The sequence below is a fragment of the Entelurus aequoreus genome, linkage group LG11 (assembly GCF_033978785.1).
Source record: "Entelurus aequoreus isolate RoL-2023_Sb linkage group LG11, RoL_Eaeq_v1.1, whole genome shotgun sequence".
NCBI lineage: Eukaryota > Metazoa > Chordata > Actinopteri > Syngnathiformes > Syngnathidae > Entelurus > Entelurus aequoreus.
In genome coordinates this window covers 17,258,637-17,275,895 of record NC_084741.1, presented here as the reverse complement: position 1 = coordinate 17,275,895, position 17,259 = coordinate 17,258,637, and the positions used below count along the sequence as shown (strand labels likewise).

Sequence of the window (17,259 nt, the reverse complement as noted above, 5' to 3'; positions counted from 1 at the left end):
TTGTTTTTTTTAAATCCCACTAAAGTTTCTGGGGATCCAAAAGGGTCCCACTCATAAAAGTGTTTAAAATGAGTAATATATTATTTTTTTATTATATTTATTATAGACTTAATTTAAAAATATGATAATAATAATTATCATTTTAACGCTTAAATCTTTAGCGCAACTTCAGATCTATCTGTCGATATAAAAAAATAACAATTTAGAAAATGTTACGTTTTATGCCCTTTTGGTCCCAAAAAATCCCCAGTTTTTATGGCAAAAACACAAAACACAAAATATGCCATTTCAAAACCTTTAATTTTATTTGATACTTTTTTTTTCCAACAATGACCGTTTAAAAAAATACATTAAAAAATCCCACTAAAGTTATTCGGGATCCAAAAGGGCTCCACTCATAAAAGTGTTCAAAATAAGTCATAGATTATTTTTTTATTATATTTATCAAAGACTTCATTAAAAAAAAATTATAATAATAATTATTATTTAACGCTTAAATCTTTAGCTCAACTTTAGGTCTATCTGTCGATATCAAATGATAAATGATAAATGGGTTATACTTGTATAGCGCTTTTCTACCTTCAAGGTACTCAAAGCGCTTTGACACTATTTCCACATTCACCCATTCACACACACATTCACACACTGATGGCGGGAGCTGCCATGCAAGGCGCTAACCAGCAGCCATCAGGAGCAAGGGTGAAGTGTCTTGCCCAAGGACACAACGGACGTGACTAGGATGGTAGAAGGTGGGGATTGAACCCCAGTAACCAGCAACCCTCCGATTGCTGGCCCAGCCACTCTACCAACTTCGCCACGCATGACATTATTTTTAAAATGCTATGCTTTATGCCCTTTTTCTCAAAGTAACCCCAATTTTTATGGCAAAAACACAAAATATGCAATTTCAAAGTGGAATACTTATTGTGAAGTAATTGCAGCCTTTAATGGGTGAATAAATCGTAAAAATATTGATTTTAAGTAAAAAAATTTTTTTAACAATGACAGATTAAAAAATATATAAAAAATCCCATTAAACTTCTTGGGGATCCACATGTGCCCCACTCATAAAAGTCATACTTTTTAATTTTTTAAATTTTTTTACCTTCAACACTTTAGTTTCTCGATCACCTTCAGATCTATTCATCGATTATAAATTTTTATTTTTATTTATAATTTGTTTGTTTTATGCCCTTTTTGTCAAATAAACTTTATAGTAAACACATAAATTATGCAATATTTAGAGGTGTTGAAATTGCCATGTAAACTTGCTAATGCTAATTACTAGCACGTGTATGGCATATCCAACAAATTAGCATTGAGCCAGCGTATTTGTTTTAATGCAGGAGTTATTTTAAAGTAATGACATACAGTTTTACAAAGTCTTAAAACTTTTAACAGGCTCTCAAATGGAGACAACTTGTAATTTTTCTGCTGAGCTAGCAAAAAAATATGTCTCGTTAAGAGTTCTAATATCGGGGATTTATCTAGGATTATTTTTATTTATTTTTTTGTTCTACGAAACCTTCATAGTCTGCTAAAAAAAAAAAGAATAAATCATAACAAAGTATTCCATGTTTTGTTCCTCTTTCATAGGTCCACATCCAAAATGCCGCCCTGGCCGGTGGCGTCGCCGCGGGAACGGCCGGTGAAATGATGCTGACGCCGTTTGGTTCCATGATTGTGGGCTTCTTGGCCGGCATCATCTCTGTGCTGGGCTTCAAGTTCCTCTCGGTGAGAAATAAACAACCAAACCCTTGTATGGTGTTGGCAGGGGGCTTAACAACGCCGTCGTCTAATTTGCTTAGTTGGCCATGACACATGTGCATGCAATTCGTCTGTGGCTTTGTTTTGTTTTGCACAACAAAAAAGGCATGTTTTCTGGCAGACCCGGTGCTATTTGAGGTCTGTTAAGAAGTAGGGGTGTCTTGATATCGAATATTGGCCCGATGTCAGCAAAAAAAAACTTTCCGATACAACAATAAAATAATAATAATAATAAAGGTAATTTAGTCATTCACAACAGTGGTCCCCAACCACCGATTGGCCGCGCAAGAAATAAAATAAAAAAATATATATATATATTTTTATTTTTATTTTTTATTTTTTAAAATTAAATCAACATAAAAAACACAATATATACATTATATATCAATATAGATCAATACAGTCTGCAGGGATACAGTCCGTAAGCACACATGATTGTATTTCTTTATGAAAACAAATTTAAAAAAAAAAAATATATATATAAATATAAATAATATTGATAATAATGATAATTTTTCAACGCTTGAATATTTACAGAAACTTCGGGTCTATCTGTTGATGTAAAGTAAAAAATAAGTTTTATGCCCTTTTTGTCAAACTGTTTTTTATGTCAAAAACACATTTGCTATATATAGGTCAATAATTCATAAAACCGTTGATTTTAATTAATTTTTATTTTTCTTCTAACAATTAGTTAAAAAAAAAAAAAAAATTCCTTGGGATCCAAAAGAAACTCATATAAGTGTTAAAAATAAGTCATACATTCTTTTTTTATTATATTCATTCGAGAATAATTTTAAAAGATGACAATAATTATTATTTAACGCTTAAATCTTCAGCACAACTTCAGGTCCATCCGTCAATATCAAATATATATATATATATGTTTTTTAAATGTATGTTTTATGCCCTTTTTGTCATCGAAAACTCCGTTTTTTAAGGCACAAACACAAAACATGCAATATTTCCCCCCCAAAAAGTTTGGTCCCGGACCCGAAAAAGTTTCATTCAAAAATGTTTTTTAAATGAGTAACATATTATAATTTGTTTTCAACATAATTATCAACGCTTAAGAAAATATAAATAATAGTGATAATAATGTTAATTTCTCAACGATTAAATAATTACAGCAACTTCGGGTCTATCTGTTGATGTAAAGTAAAAAATAGGTTTTATGGCCTTTTTGTCAAAAAAGAAAACCTGTTTTTTATGGCAAAAATCATTTGCAACAATTCATAAAACCGTTTTAATTCATTATTATTTTTTCTAACAATGACCGTTTTTTTGTTTTTTTGTTTTTTTTTAAATCCCACTAAAGTTTCTGGGGATCCAAAAGGGTCCCACTCATAAAAGTGTTTAAAATGAGTAATATATTTGAGGTCTGTTTTGTCCGTAAGCACACATGATTGTATTTCTTTATGAAAACAAATTAAAAAAAAAAAAAAAAAAAATTCCCCCCCCCCGGTCAAATTTTCAAGCGTTGACCGGTCCCCGGCTTCAAAAAGGTTGGGGACCACTGATTTACAAAATATACAAAAGATAAACAAGCTAGGCTATATTGTACTAGGTGTTAGCGTCTACACCAGTGGTCCCCAACCTTTTTGTACTTGCGGACCGGTCAATGCTTGAAAATGTGTCCCACGGGCCGGGGGGTAGGTAGTTTTTTTGGTTTTTTTTTTTTGTCATAAAGAAATACAATCATGTGTGCTTACGGACTGTATCCCTGCAGACTGTATTGATTTACATTGATATATAATGTATATATTGTGTTTTTTATGTTGTTTTAATTTTTAAAAAAATAAAATAAAATAAATAAAAAATTATATTTCTTGTGCGGCCGCGGCCCGGTACCAATCGGTCCACAGACCGGTACCGGGCCGCGGCCCGGTGGTTGGGGACCACTGGTCTACACAACAGCTAAGCACACAATAGCACACAAGCTAGACATCTGTAATAACATTGCAGTCTAAAACAGCACATTTGTAAAATAAACAATTATTTAATAACACCTGGGATTTATATAGCGCTTTTCTAAGTACCCAAAGTCGCTTTACATGTTTTTCTGAACCCATCATTCATTCACACCTGGTGGTGGTAAGCTACTTTCGTAGCCACAGCTTGCCCTGGGGTAGACTGACTAAATATAATTTAGTAATTTAATAAATATAGTTGCATTTGACTTACACATACAAAGTCTCCAAGACAGGAGCATATTAGAAAGTATCCAGTAACAAGTGTGTCCGCATCATTCAACATAACAACAAAAAAACCCAAAAAAATTACCACCTCACTTCAACTTAGAGACAGCATAAGTCCATTCCAGATGTTTAATAATAAACTGGGTAGTGTTTTTACACCTACCACTAATCTGCATTTGACTCATTTCAGTTGAACACGCCTTAAAAAAAATAAAAGTACAGGTCAAACGCAAATAAATGAGAATATCGTTGTGGAAGTCGCTTCCTTGCGGTCCCACTGACAGACACGGCGTGCAGGTTTAACACGGTTTTAATGATTTCCTTCAACAAATGTTTCTCTCTCCTAATAGAATGTGACTTTTCAGTCCCGTTCGTATCCTCCTTCCCCTCCTGCACCCGGTTAAAGACGACAGACGATTAGATTAACACGTAGCACCTGTGCAATCTAACCGTCTGCCAGCTGTGTCTCACCGTTAGCACATGCCACGCCCCCCCCCCGTCTGACGGCGCTCTGATTTCAGCACCGTGGACAGAGGCGGTGACCTTTGCTCCTGCAAGCGCGCTGATCGCACTCCCTCTCCACAATAGTGTAAAAAGTCCGTTCAAAATTCAGCAGTTCAACTTCCAATGAGAAACTAATTTTTGATGTGAACTCACTAAAGTGAAATATGGCACGCTTTTATTTTGTCATCATTCTGATGGTCGTGGTTTACAATTTAAAAACAAATGAAACATTCTGAAATGATCAATTTGAGGTTTTCATAGGCTGTAAGCCATGATAATCAAAAATGATATCGAAAGAAGGCTTGAAATATCTTGAGTTGCATGTTAAGTATGAGCCAATGTCATTTATTAGTTTCACTTTGTGTAAATGGTAAATAAAAACAGAATACAATGATTTGCTAATCCTTTTCAACTTATATTCAATTGAATAGACTGCAAAGACAAGATATTTCATGTTCACACTGGAAAACTTTGTTATTTTTTACAAATATTAGCTCATTTGGAATTTGATGCCCTGCAACATATTTCAAAAAAGCTGGCACAAGTGGCAAAAAAGAATGAGAAAGTTGAGGAATGCTCATCAAACACTTATTTGGAACATCCCACAGGTGAACAGGCTAATTGGGAACAGGTGGGGGCCATGATTGGGTATAAAAGCAGCTTCCAGGAAATGCTCAGTCATTCACAAACAAGGATGGGGCGAGGGTCACCACTTTGTCAACAAATGCGTGAGAAAATTGTCCGACAGTTTGGGAACAACATTTCTCAACCAGCTATTGCAAGGAATTTAGGGATTTCACCATCTACGCTCCGTAATATTATCAAAAGGTTCAGAGAATCTGGAGAAATCACTGCACGTAAGCCATGATATTACGGACCTTCGGTCCCTCAGGCGGTACTGCATCAAAAAGCGACATCAGTGTGTAAAGGATATCGCCACATGGGCTCTGGAACATGTCAGAAAACCAGTGTCAGTAACTACAGTTCGTAGCTAAATCTGTACATGCAAGTTAAAACTCTACTATGCAAAGCGAAAGCCATTTATCAACAACACCCAGAAACAGGGCCCGAGCTCATCTAAGATGGACTGATGCAAAGTGGAAAAGTTTTCTGTGATCTGACGAGTCCACATTTCAAATTGTTTTTGGAAACTGCGGACGTCGTGTCCTCCGGACCAAAGAGGAAAAGAACCATCCGGATTGTTCTAGGCGCAAAGTGTAAAAGCCAGCATGTGTGATGGTATGGGGGTGTATTAGTGCCCAAGACATGGGTAACTTACACATCTGTGAAGGCACCATTAATGCTGAAAGGTACATACAGGTTTTGGAGCAATATATGTTGCCGTCCAAGCAACGTTATCATGGACGCCCCTGCTTATTTTAGCAAGACAATGCCGAGCCACGTGTTACATCAACGTGGCTTCGTAGTAAAAGAGTGCGGGTACTAGACTGGCCTGCCTGTAGTCCAGACCTGTCTCCCATTGAAAATGTGTGGCGCATTATGAAGCCTAAAATAGCACAACGGAGACCCCCGGACTGTTGAACAACTTAAGCTGTACATCAAGCAAGAATGGGAAAGAATTCCACCTGAGAAGCTTCAAAAATGTGTCTCCTCAGTTCCCAAACCTTTACTGGGTGTTGTTAAAAGGAAAGGCCATGTAACACAGTGGTAAAAATGCGCCTTTTTTCCTCAGTTTGAACATTAAATATCTTGTCTTTGCGGTCTATTCAATTGAATATAACACAACGTGTCAACTTAACTGGTTTTGGGTTTTGCATAAACGAGCCTTTGCACCATATTCTCCATAACCCTCCACACGACACCTCCGCTCCGGACAGGCTGACCTCCTCCGACCTCCGAGGACAAAGCTACGAACAATGGGAGACCGGGCTTTCTGCTCCGCCGCTCCCAGTCTGTGAAACGCTCTCCCTGACCACCTGAGGGCACCACAGACTGTGGATGCTTTTAAAAATAGCTTAAAAACCCTTCTTTTTTTTTTTAAAAACCCACTTTTTTTTTAGATATATGCATACTAGTTCTAGCTATTTGACTGTTCTAGTTTTTATTTAAATTTATTTTTTTATTATCTTTTTATTTAATTTTATTTAATTTTATTTTTTTTAATTTTATTTTTATTGACATCCAGCATCAGACATTCCTATCCATTACATCATATTCACATACATCTTATAACTGTTGTCTGCCCTAAATGTCCAAATGTTTTTTGTTTATATCCCACCCATACCACCCGACACCCCCCGAAAAGAAAGTAACAGCAAAAAAAAAACAACAACAAAGTAATATCTACAAATACAACAATTAAATACCCAAAAAATAAATGATAATACATATTTTTATTTTTTTTAATACTCTGTAGCACTTTGAGGTTATTTACTCAATGTAAAGTGCTTTTTACAAATAAAATCTATTATTATTATTATTATTATTATAATATTCCGAGATTCAACTGTATGTATGATTCGTGTTCATGTCAATATCGGTCGATATTCAAGGCTCCAACATCGGTATGGTATCAAAGTTACAATGCCATCTACTGTACGGATTGTAATGACGAGCCACGTTCACAGACAGTCCCGTTATAATGTGTTAACGAACAACACTGTAGTATTCATGTATAATACCAACGCACGCTATTCTTTATGTGCAGAAAATGGTCTTTTCGGTCCACTAGGTGGCGCTGGTTTACCACGCCAGTCGGCAGAAACAAAGATGGCATCCACAAGACAGACGCTCACTCGGCTGCAAAAACACGATCAAAGCATAAAAGTATTAAATCGGGTTTTTGTTTCAGCCCATCTTGGAGGAGAAGCTGAAGATCCAGGACACTTGTGGGGTCCACAACCTGCACGGCATGCCGGGCGTCCTGGGCGCCATCGTGGGGGCGGTCACCGCCGCCCTGGCAACCTCGGACATCTACGGAGAAGGGTACTTTTTCTTTGGTTTTTGTGTGTCGTTTGGATGATGACGCAACAAGGCCGAGTATTTAGTTTGTGGCTTTGACATGCTCAAACAAACCAAAAAGGTCACATGACGGCGTTTGTCCCCAGCATGGCGGACGTGTTCCCGGATGTGGCGAGTGGAGACGTGGAGGCCTCCTTCCAGGGGCTCCGACAAGCCATCTCCCTGGCCGTGACCCTGGGCATCGCCCTCCTGGGGGGGCTCATCGTAGGTGGGTTGACCTCGCACCAACACCCTCGACTCTGTGCACCAGGTGGTGCTTTCATGTCGTTAAGAGGGTGGTGCTGTTCCCCACCTCTTTTAGACACAAATAAGGGGTGTGAAGTTCATAATGTTTGCAGCACAAACAAATGAGACACGTTTGGGGAGACTTTGACATAGTTGGGGACTGTTTATGAATAATAACACCTTAATTACATGTTAATAACATAACAATGCAATGTTAATCATTTAAAAACTATAATAGTTAGACCAAAATATTCTGCAGCACAAACAAATGAGACACGTTTGGGGAGACTTTGACATGGTTGGGGACTGTTTATGATTAATAACACCTTAATTACATGTTAATAATATAAAAACTATAAAACGCTAATAATTTAAAAACTATAATAGACCAAAAATATTTTGCAGCACAAACAAATGAGACACGTTTGGGGAGACTTTGACATAGTTGGGGACTGTTTATGAATAATAACACGTTAATTACATGTTAATAACATAGAAACTATAACACGTTAATAACTTAAAAACTATAATTAACCCAAAATATTTTGCAGCACAAACAAATGAGACACGTTTGGGGAGACTTTGACATAGTTGGGGACTGTTTATGAATAATAACATGTTAATTACATGTTTATAACATAGAAAAAACCATGAATTGTTAACTTAACAACTATAATAGTTAGACCAAAATATTTTGCAGCACAAACAAATGAGACACGTTTGGGGAGACTTTGACATAGTTGGGAACTGTTTATGAATAATAACATGTTAATTACATGTTAATAACATAGAAACTATAACACGTTAATAACTTAAAAACTATAATAGTTAGACCAAAATATTTTGCAGCACAAACAAATGAGACACGTTTGGGGAGACTTTGACATAGTTGGGGACTGTTTATGATTAATAACACATTAATTACATGTTAATAACATAGAAACTATAACACGTTAATAACTTAAAAACTATAATTAACCCAAAATATTTTGCAGCACAAACAAATGAGACACGTTTGGGGAGACTTTGACATAGTTGGGGACTGTTTATGAATAATAACACGTTAATTACCTGTTAATAACATAAGAACGTCAATAACTTAATAACTAGACCCCCCCCCAAAAATTGCAATAAGATAGAAACTATAAAACGTTAGTAACATAAAAAATATAATACACCAAAATATTTTGCAGTACGAGCAGATGAGACACGTTTGGGAAGACTTTCTCATTGTTGGGGACTGTTTATGAATAATAACATGTTAATTACATGTTAATAACATTTAAAAAAAAACATGAAACGTTAACATAAAAACTATATTAGACCAAAGTATTTTGCAGCACCAACAAATGAGACACGTTTGGGGAGACTTTGACATAGTTGGGGACTGTTTATGAATAATTACACGTTAATTACCTGTTAATAACATAACAACGTCAATAAGTTAAAAACTATAATAGTTAGACCCCCCAAAAATTGCAAAAACATAGACACTATAAAACATTAGTAACGTAAAAAATATGATAGACAAAATTCTTTTGCAGCACAAACAAATGAGACACGTTTGGGGAAACTTTGACATAGTTGGGGACTGTTTATGAATAATAACATGTTAATTACATGTTAATAACATAACTATAAAACGTTAATAACAAACTGAAATAGACCAAAATATGTTGCAGCACAAACAAATGAAACATGTTTGGGGGAAACTTTGACATAGTTGGGGACTGTTTATGAATAATAACACGTTAATTACATGTTAATAACATAGAAACTATAACACGTTAATAACTTAAAAACTATGATTAACCCAAAATATTTTGCAGCACAAACAAATGAGACACGTTTGGGGGAGACTTTGACATAGTTGGGGACTGTTTATGAATAATAACACATTAATTACCTGTTAATAACATAAGAACGTCAATAACTTAATAACTAGACCCCCCCCAAAAAATTGCAATAAGATAGAAACTATAAAACGTTAGTAACATAAAAAATATAATACACCAAAATATTTTGCAGTACGAGCAGAAGACTTTCTCATTGTTGGGGACTGTTTATGAATAATAACATGTTAATTACATGTTAATAACATTTTAAAAAAAACATGAAACGTTAACATAAAAACTATAGTAGACCAAAATATTTTGCAGCACCAACAAATGAGACACGTTTGGGGAGACTTTGACATAGTTGGGGACTGTTTATGAATAATTACACGTTAATTACCTGTTAATAACATAACAACGTCAATAAGTTAAAAACTATAATAGTTAGACCCCCCCAAAAATTGCAAAAACATAGACACTATAAAACATTAGTAACGTAAAAAATATGATAGACAAAATTATTTTGCAGCACAAACAAATGAGACACGTTTGGGGGAAACTTTGACATAGTTGGGGACTGTTTATGAATAATAACACGTTAATTACATGTTAATAACATAACTATAAAACGTTAATAACAAACTGAAATAGACCAAAATATGTTGCAGCACAAACAAATGAAACATGTTTGGGGGAGACTTTGACATAGTTGGGGACTGTTTATGAATAATAACACGTTAATTACATGTTAATAACATAACAATGCAATGTTAATAATTTAAAAACTATAATAGTTAGACCAAAATATTCTGCAGCACAAACAAATGAGACACGTTTGGGGAGACTTTGACATAGTTGGGGACTGTTTATGAATAATAACACGTTAATTACATGTTAATAACATAGAAACTATAACAAAATAATAACGTAAAAAATATAGTAGACCAAAATATGTTGCAGCACAAACAAATGAAACATGTTTGGGGGAGACTTTGACATAGTTGGGGACTGTTTATGAATAATAACATGTTAATTACATGTTAATAACATGTTAATAACATAGAAACTATAACACGTTAATAACTTAAAAACTATAATTAACCCAAAATATTTTGCAGCGCAAACAAATGAGACATGTTTGGGGAGACTTTGACATAGTTGGGGACTGTTTATGAATAATAACACGTTAATTACATGTTAATAACATAGAAACTATAACAAAATAGTAACGTAAAAAATATAGTCTACCAAAATATTTTGCAGCACAAACAAATGAGACACGTTTGGGGAGACTTTGACATAGTTGGGGACTGTTTATGAATAATAACACGTTAATTACATGTTAATAACATAGAAAAAACCATGAATTGTTAACTTAACAACTATAATAGTTAGACCAAAATATTTTGCAGCACAAACAAATGAGACATGTTTGGGGAGACTTTGACATAGTTGGGGACTGTTAAGGAATAATAACACGTTAATTACATGTTAATAACATAGAAACTATAACAAAATAGTAACGTAAAAAATATAGTAGACCAAAATATTTTGCAGCACAAACAAATGAGACACGTTTGGGGAGACTTTGACATAGTTGGGGACTGTTTATGAATAATAACATGTTAATTACATGTTAATAACATAGAAACTATAACACGTTAATAACTTAAAAACTATAATTAACCCAAAATATTTTGCAGCGCAAACAAATGAGACACGTTTGGGGAGACTTTGACATAGTTGGGGACTGTTTATGAATAATAACACGTTAATTACATGTTAATAACATAGAAACTATAACAAAATAGTAACGTAAAAAATATAGTCTACCAAAATATTTTGCAGCACAAACAAATGAGACACGTTTGGGGAGACTTTCACATAGTTGGGGACTGTTTATGAATAATAACACCTTAATTACATGTTAATAACATAAAAACTATAAAACGCTAATAATTTAAAAACTATAATAGACCAAAAATATTTTGCAGCACAAACAAATGAGACACGTTTGGGGAGACTTTGACATAGTTGGGGACTGTTTATGAATAATAACACGTTAATTACATGTTAATAACATAAAAACGTCAATAACTTAATAACTAGACCCCCCCAAAAAATTGCAATAAGATAGAAACTATAAAACGTTAGTAACATAAAAAATATAATACACCAAAATATTTTGCAGTACGAGCAGAAGACTTTCTCATTGTTGGGGACTGTTTATGAATAATAACATGTTAATTACATGTTAATAACATTTAAAAAAACATGAAACGTTAACATAAAAACTATATTAGACCAAAATATTTTGCAGCACCAACAAATGAGACACGTTTGGGGAGACTTTGACATAGTTGGGGACTGTTTATGAATAATTACACGTTAATTACCTGTTAATAACATAACAACGTCAATAAGTTAAAAACTATAATAGTTAGACCCCCCAAAAATTGCAAAAACATAGACACTATAAAACATTAGTAACGTAAAAAATATGATAGACAAAATTATTTTGCAGCACAAACAAATGAGACATGTTTGGGGAAACTTTGACATAGTTGGGGACTGTTTATGAATAATAACATGTTAATTACATGTTAATAACATAACTATAAAACGTTAATAACAAACTGAAATAGACCAAAATATGTTGCAGCACAAACAAATGAAACATGTTTGGGGGAGACTTTGACATAGTTGGGGACTGTTTATGAATAATAACACGTTAATTACATGTTAATAACATAACAATGCAATGTTAATAATTTAAAAACTATAATAGTTAGACCAAAATATTCTGCAGCACAAACAAATGAGACACGTTTGGGGAGACTTTGACATAGTTGGGGATTGTTTATGATTAATAACACCTTAATTACATGTTAATAACATAAAAACTATAAAACGCTAATAATTTAAAAACTATAATAGACCAAAAATATTTTGCAGCACAAACAAATGAGACACGTTTGGGGAGACTTTGACATAGTTGGGGACTGTTTATGAATAATAACACGTTAATTACCTGTTAATAACATAAGAACGTCAATAACTTAATAACTAGACCCCCCCCCAAAATTGCAATAAGATAGAAACTATAAAACGTTAGTAACATAAAAAATATAATACACCAAAATATTTTGCAGTACGAGCAGAAGACTTTCTCATTGTTGGGGACTGTTTATGAATAATAACATGTTAATTACATGTTAATAACATTTAAAAAAAACATGAAACGTTAACATAGAAACTATATTAGACCAAAATATTTTGCAGCACCAACAAATGAGACACGTTTGGGGAGACTTTGACATAGTTGGGGACTGTTTATGAATAATTACACGTTAATTACCTGTTAATAACATAACAACGTCAATAAGTTAAAAACTATAATAGTTAGACCCCCCAAAAATTGCAAAAACATAGACACTATAAAACATTAGTAACGTAAAAAATATGATAGACAAAATTATTTTGCAGCACAAACAAATGAGACACGTTTGGGGAGACTTTGACATAGTTGGGGACTGTTTATGAATAATAACATGTTAATTACATGTTAATAACATAACTATAAAACGTTAATAACAAACTGAAATAGACCAAAATATATTGCAGCACAAACAAATGAAACATGTTTGGGGGAGACTTTGACATAGTTGGGGACTGTTTATGAATAATAACACGTTAATTACATGTTAATAACATAGAAACTATAACACGTTAATAACTTAAAAACTATAATTAACCCATAATATTTTGCAGCGCAAACAAATGAGACATGTTTGGGGAGACTTTGACATAGTTGGGGACTGTTTATGAATAATAACATGTTAATTACATGTTAATAACATAGAAAAAACCATGAATTGTTAACTTAACAACTATAATAGTTAGACCAAAATATTTTGCAGCACAAACAAATGAGACACGTTTGGGGAGACTTTGACATAGTTGGGGACTGTTTATGAATAATAACATGTTAATTACATGTTAATAACATAGAAACTATAACACGTTAATCACTTAAAAACTATAATTAACCCAAAATATTTTGCAGCACAAACAAATGAGACACGTTTGGGGAGACTTTGACATAGTTGGGGACTGTTAAGGAATAATAACACGTTAATTACATGTTAATAACATAGAAACTATAACAAAATAGTAACGTAAAAAATATAGTAGACCAAAATATTTTGCAGCACAAACAAATGAGACACGTTTAGGGAGACTTTGACATAGTTGGGGACTGTTTATGAATAATAACATTTTAATTACATGTTAATAACATAGAAAAAAACATGAATTGTTAACTTAACAACTATAATAGTTAGACCAAAACATTTTGCAGCACAAACAAATGAGACACGTTTGGGGAGACTTTGACATAGTTGGGGACTGTTTATGAATAATAACATGTTAATTACATGTTAATAACATAGAAACTATAACACGTTAATAACTTCAAAACTATAATTAACCCAAAATATTTTGCAGCACAAACAAATGAGACATGTTTGGGGAGACTTTGACATAGTTGGGGACTGTTAAGGAATAATAACACGTTAATTACATGTTAATAACATAGAAACTATAACAAAATAGTAACGTAAAAAATATAGTAGACCAAAATATTTTGCAGCACAAACAAGTGAGACACGTTTGGGGAGACTTTGACATAGTTGGGGACTGTTTATGAATAATAACACCTTAATTACATGTTAATAACATAAAAACCGTAAAGCATTAATAACTTAAAAACTATAATAGTTACACCCCCAAAAAATTGCAATAACATAGAAACTATAAAAAGTTAGTAACGTAAAAAAAATAGTAGACCAAAATATGTTGCAGCACAAACAAATGAGACACGTTTGGGGAGACTTTGACATAGTTGGGGACTGTTTATGAATAATAACACGTTATTACAGGTTAATAACATAGAAACTATAACACGTTAATAACTTAAAAACAATAATAGACCAAAATATTTTCAGCACAAACTAATGAGACATGTTTGGGGAGACTTTGACATAGTTGGGGACTGTTTATGAATAATAACATGTTAATTACATGTTAATAACAACAACTATAAAACGTTAATAACTTAAAAACTGTAATAGACCAAAAATATTTTGCAGCACAAATAAATGAGACATGTTTGGGGAGACTTTGACATAGTTGGGGACTGTTTATGAATAATAACATGTTAATTACATGTTAATAACATAGAAAAAAACATGAATTGTTAACTTAACAACTATAATAGTTAGACCAAAATATTTTGCAGCACAAACAAATGAGACACGTTTGGGGAGACTTTGACATAGTTGGGGACTGTTTATGATTAATAACATGTTAATTACATGTTAATAACATAAAAACCATAAAGCATTAATAACTTAAAAACTATAATAGTTACACCCCCAAAAAATTGCAATAACATAGAAACTATAAAAAGTTAGTAACGTAAAAAAAATAGTAGACCAAAATATTTTGCAGCACAAACAAATGAGACACGTTTGGGGAGACTTTGACATAGTTGGGGACTGTTTATGAATATTAACATGTTAATTACATGTTAATAACAACAATTATAAAACGTTAATAACTTAAAAACTGTAATAGACCAAAAATATTTTGCAGCACAAATAAATGAGACATGTTTGGGGAGACTTTGACATAGTTGGGGACTGTTTATGAATAATAACACCTTAATTACATGTTAATAACATAAGAACGTCAATAACTTAATAACTAGACCCCCCCAAAAATTGCAATAAAATAGAAACCATAAAACGTTAGTAACATAAAAAATATAATACACCAAAATATTTTGCAGTACGAGCAGATGAGACACGTTTGGGAAGACTTTCTCATTGTTGGGGACTGTTTATGAATAATAACATGTTAATTACATGTTAATAACATTTTTAAAAAACATGAAACGTTAACATAAAAACTATATTAGACCAAAATATTTTGCAGCACCAACAAATGAGACACGTTTGGGGAGACTTTGACATAGTTGGGGACTGTTTATGAATAATAACATGTTAATTACATGTTAATAACATAGAAAAAAACATGAATTGTTAACTTAACAACTATAATAGTTAGACCAAAATATTTTGCAGCACAAACAAATGAGACACGTTTGGGGAGACTTTGACATAGTTGGGGACTGTTAAGGAATAATAACACGTTAATTACATGTTAATAACATAGAAACTATAACAAAATAGTAACGTCAAAAATATAGTAGACCAAAATATTTTGCAGCACAAACAAATGAGACACGTTTAGGGAGACTTTGACATAGTTGGGGACTGTTTATGAATAATAACATGTTAATTACATGTTAATAACATAGAAAAAACCATGAATTGTTAACTTAACAACTATAATAGTTAGACCAAAATATTTTTGCAGCACAAACAGATGCGACATGTTTGGGGAGACTTTAAAATAGTTGGGGACTGTTTATGAATAATTACACGTTAATTACATGTTAATAACATAACAACGTCAATAAGTTAAAAACTATAATAGTTAGACCCCCCCAAAATTGCAAAAACATAGACACTATAAAACATTAGTAACGTAAAAAATATGATAGACAAAATTATTTTGCAGCACAAACAAATGAGACATGTTTGGGGAAATTTTGACATAGTTGGGGACTGTTTATGAATAATAACACGTTAATTACATGTTAATAACATAGAAACTATAACAAAATAGTAACGTAAAAAATATAGTAGACCAAAATATTTTGCAGCACAAACAAATGAGACACGTTTAGGGAGACTTTGACATAGTTGGGGACTGTTTATGAATAATAACATGTTAATTACATGTTAATAACGTAGAAAAAATCATGAATTGTTAACTTAACAACTATAATAGTTAGACCAAAATATTTTGCAGCACAAACAAATGAGACACGTTTGGGGAGACTTTGACATAGTTGGGGACTGTTTATGAATAATAACATGTTAATTACATGTTAATAACATAGAAACTATAACACGTTAATAACTTAAAAACTATAATTAACCCAAAATATTTTGCAGCACAAACAAATGAGACATGTTTGGGGAGACTTTGACATAGTTGGGGACTGTTTATGAATAATAACACGTTAATTACATGTTAATAACATAGAAACTATAACACGTTAATAACTTAAAAACTATAATTAACCCAAAATATTTTGCAGCGCAAACAAATGAGACATGTTTGGGGAGACTTTGACATAGTTGGGGACTGTTAAGGAATAATAACACGTTAATTACATGTTAATAACATAGAAACTATAACAAAATAGTAACGTAAAAAATATAGTAGACCAAAATATTTTGCAGCACAAACAAATGAGACACGTTTGGGGAGACTTTGACATAGTTGGGGACTGTTTATGAATAATAACACGTTAATTACATGTTAATAACATAGAAACTATAACACGTTAATAACTTAAAAACTATAATTAACCCAAAATATTTTGCAGCGCAAACAAATGAGACACGTTTGGGGAGACTTTGACATAGTTGGGGACTGTTAAGGAATAATAACACGTTAATTACATGTTAATAACATAGAAACTATAACAAAATAGTAACGTAAAAAATATAGTAGACCAAAATATTTTGCAGCACAAACAAATGAGACACGTTTGGGGAGACTTTGACATAGTTGGGGACTGTTTATGAATAATAACATGTTAATTACATGTT

At 32.8% G+C, this 17,259-nt stretch overlaps 1 protein-coding gene across 1 annotated transcript in view; it reads left to right on the top strand.

The window, feature by feature from the left end:
• rhbg (Rh family B glycoprotein) overlaps positions 1-17,259 on the top strand; it is a 50,702-nt gene that overhangs the window by 19,348 nt on the left and 14,095 nt on the right. Inside the window, exons 6-8 of the mRNA XM_062062622.1 lie at positions 1,597-1,734; positions 7,282-7,415; positions 7,538-7,659. Coding sequence (XP_061918606.1) covers positions 1,597-1,734; positions 7,282-7,415; positions 7,538-7,659 — 394 coding nt within the window. The remainder of the gene's footprint in view (positions 1-1,596; positions 1,735-7,281; positions 7,416-7,537; positions 7,660-17,259) is intronic.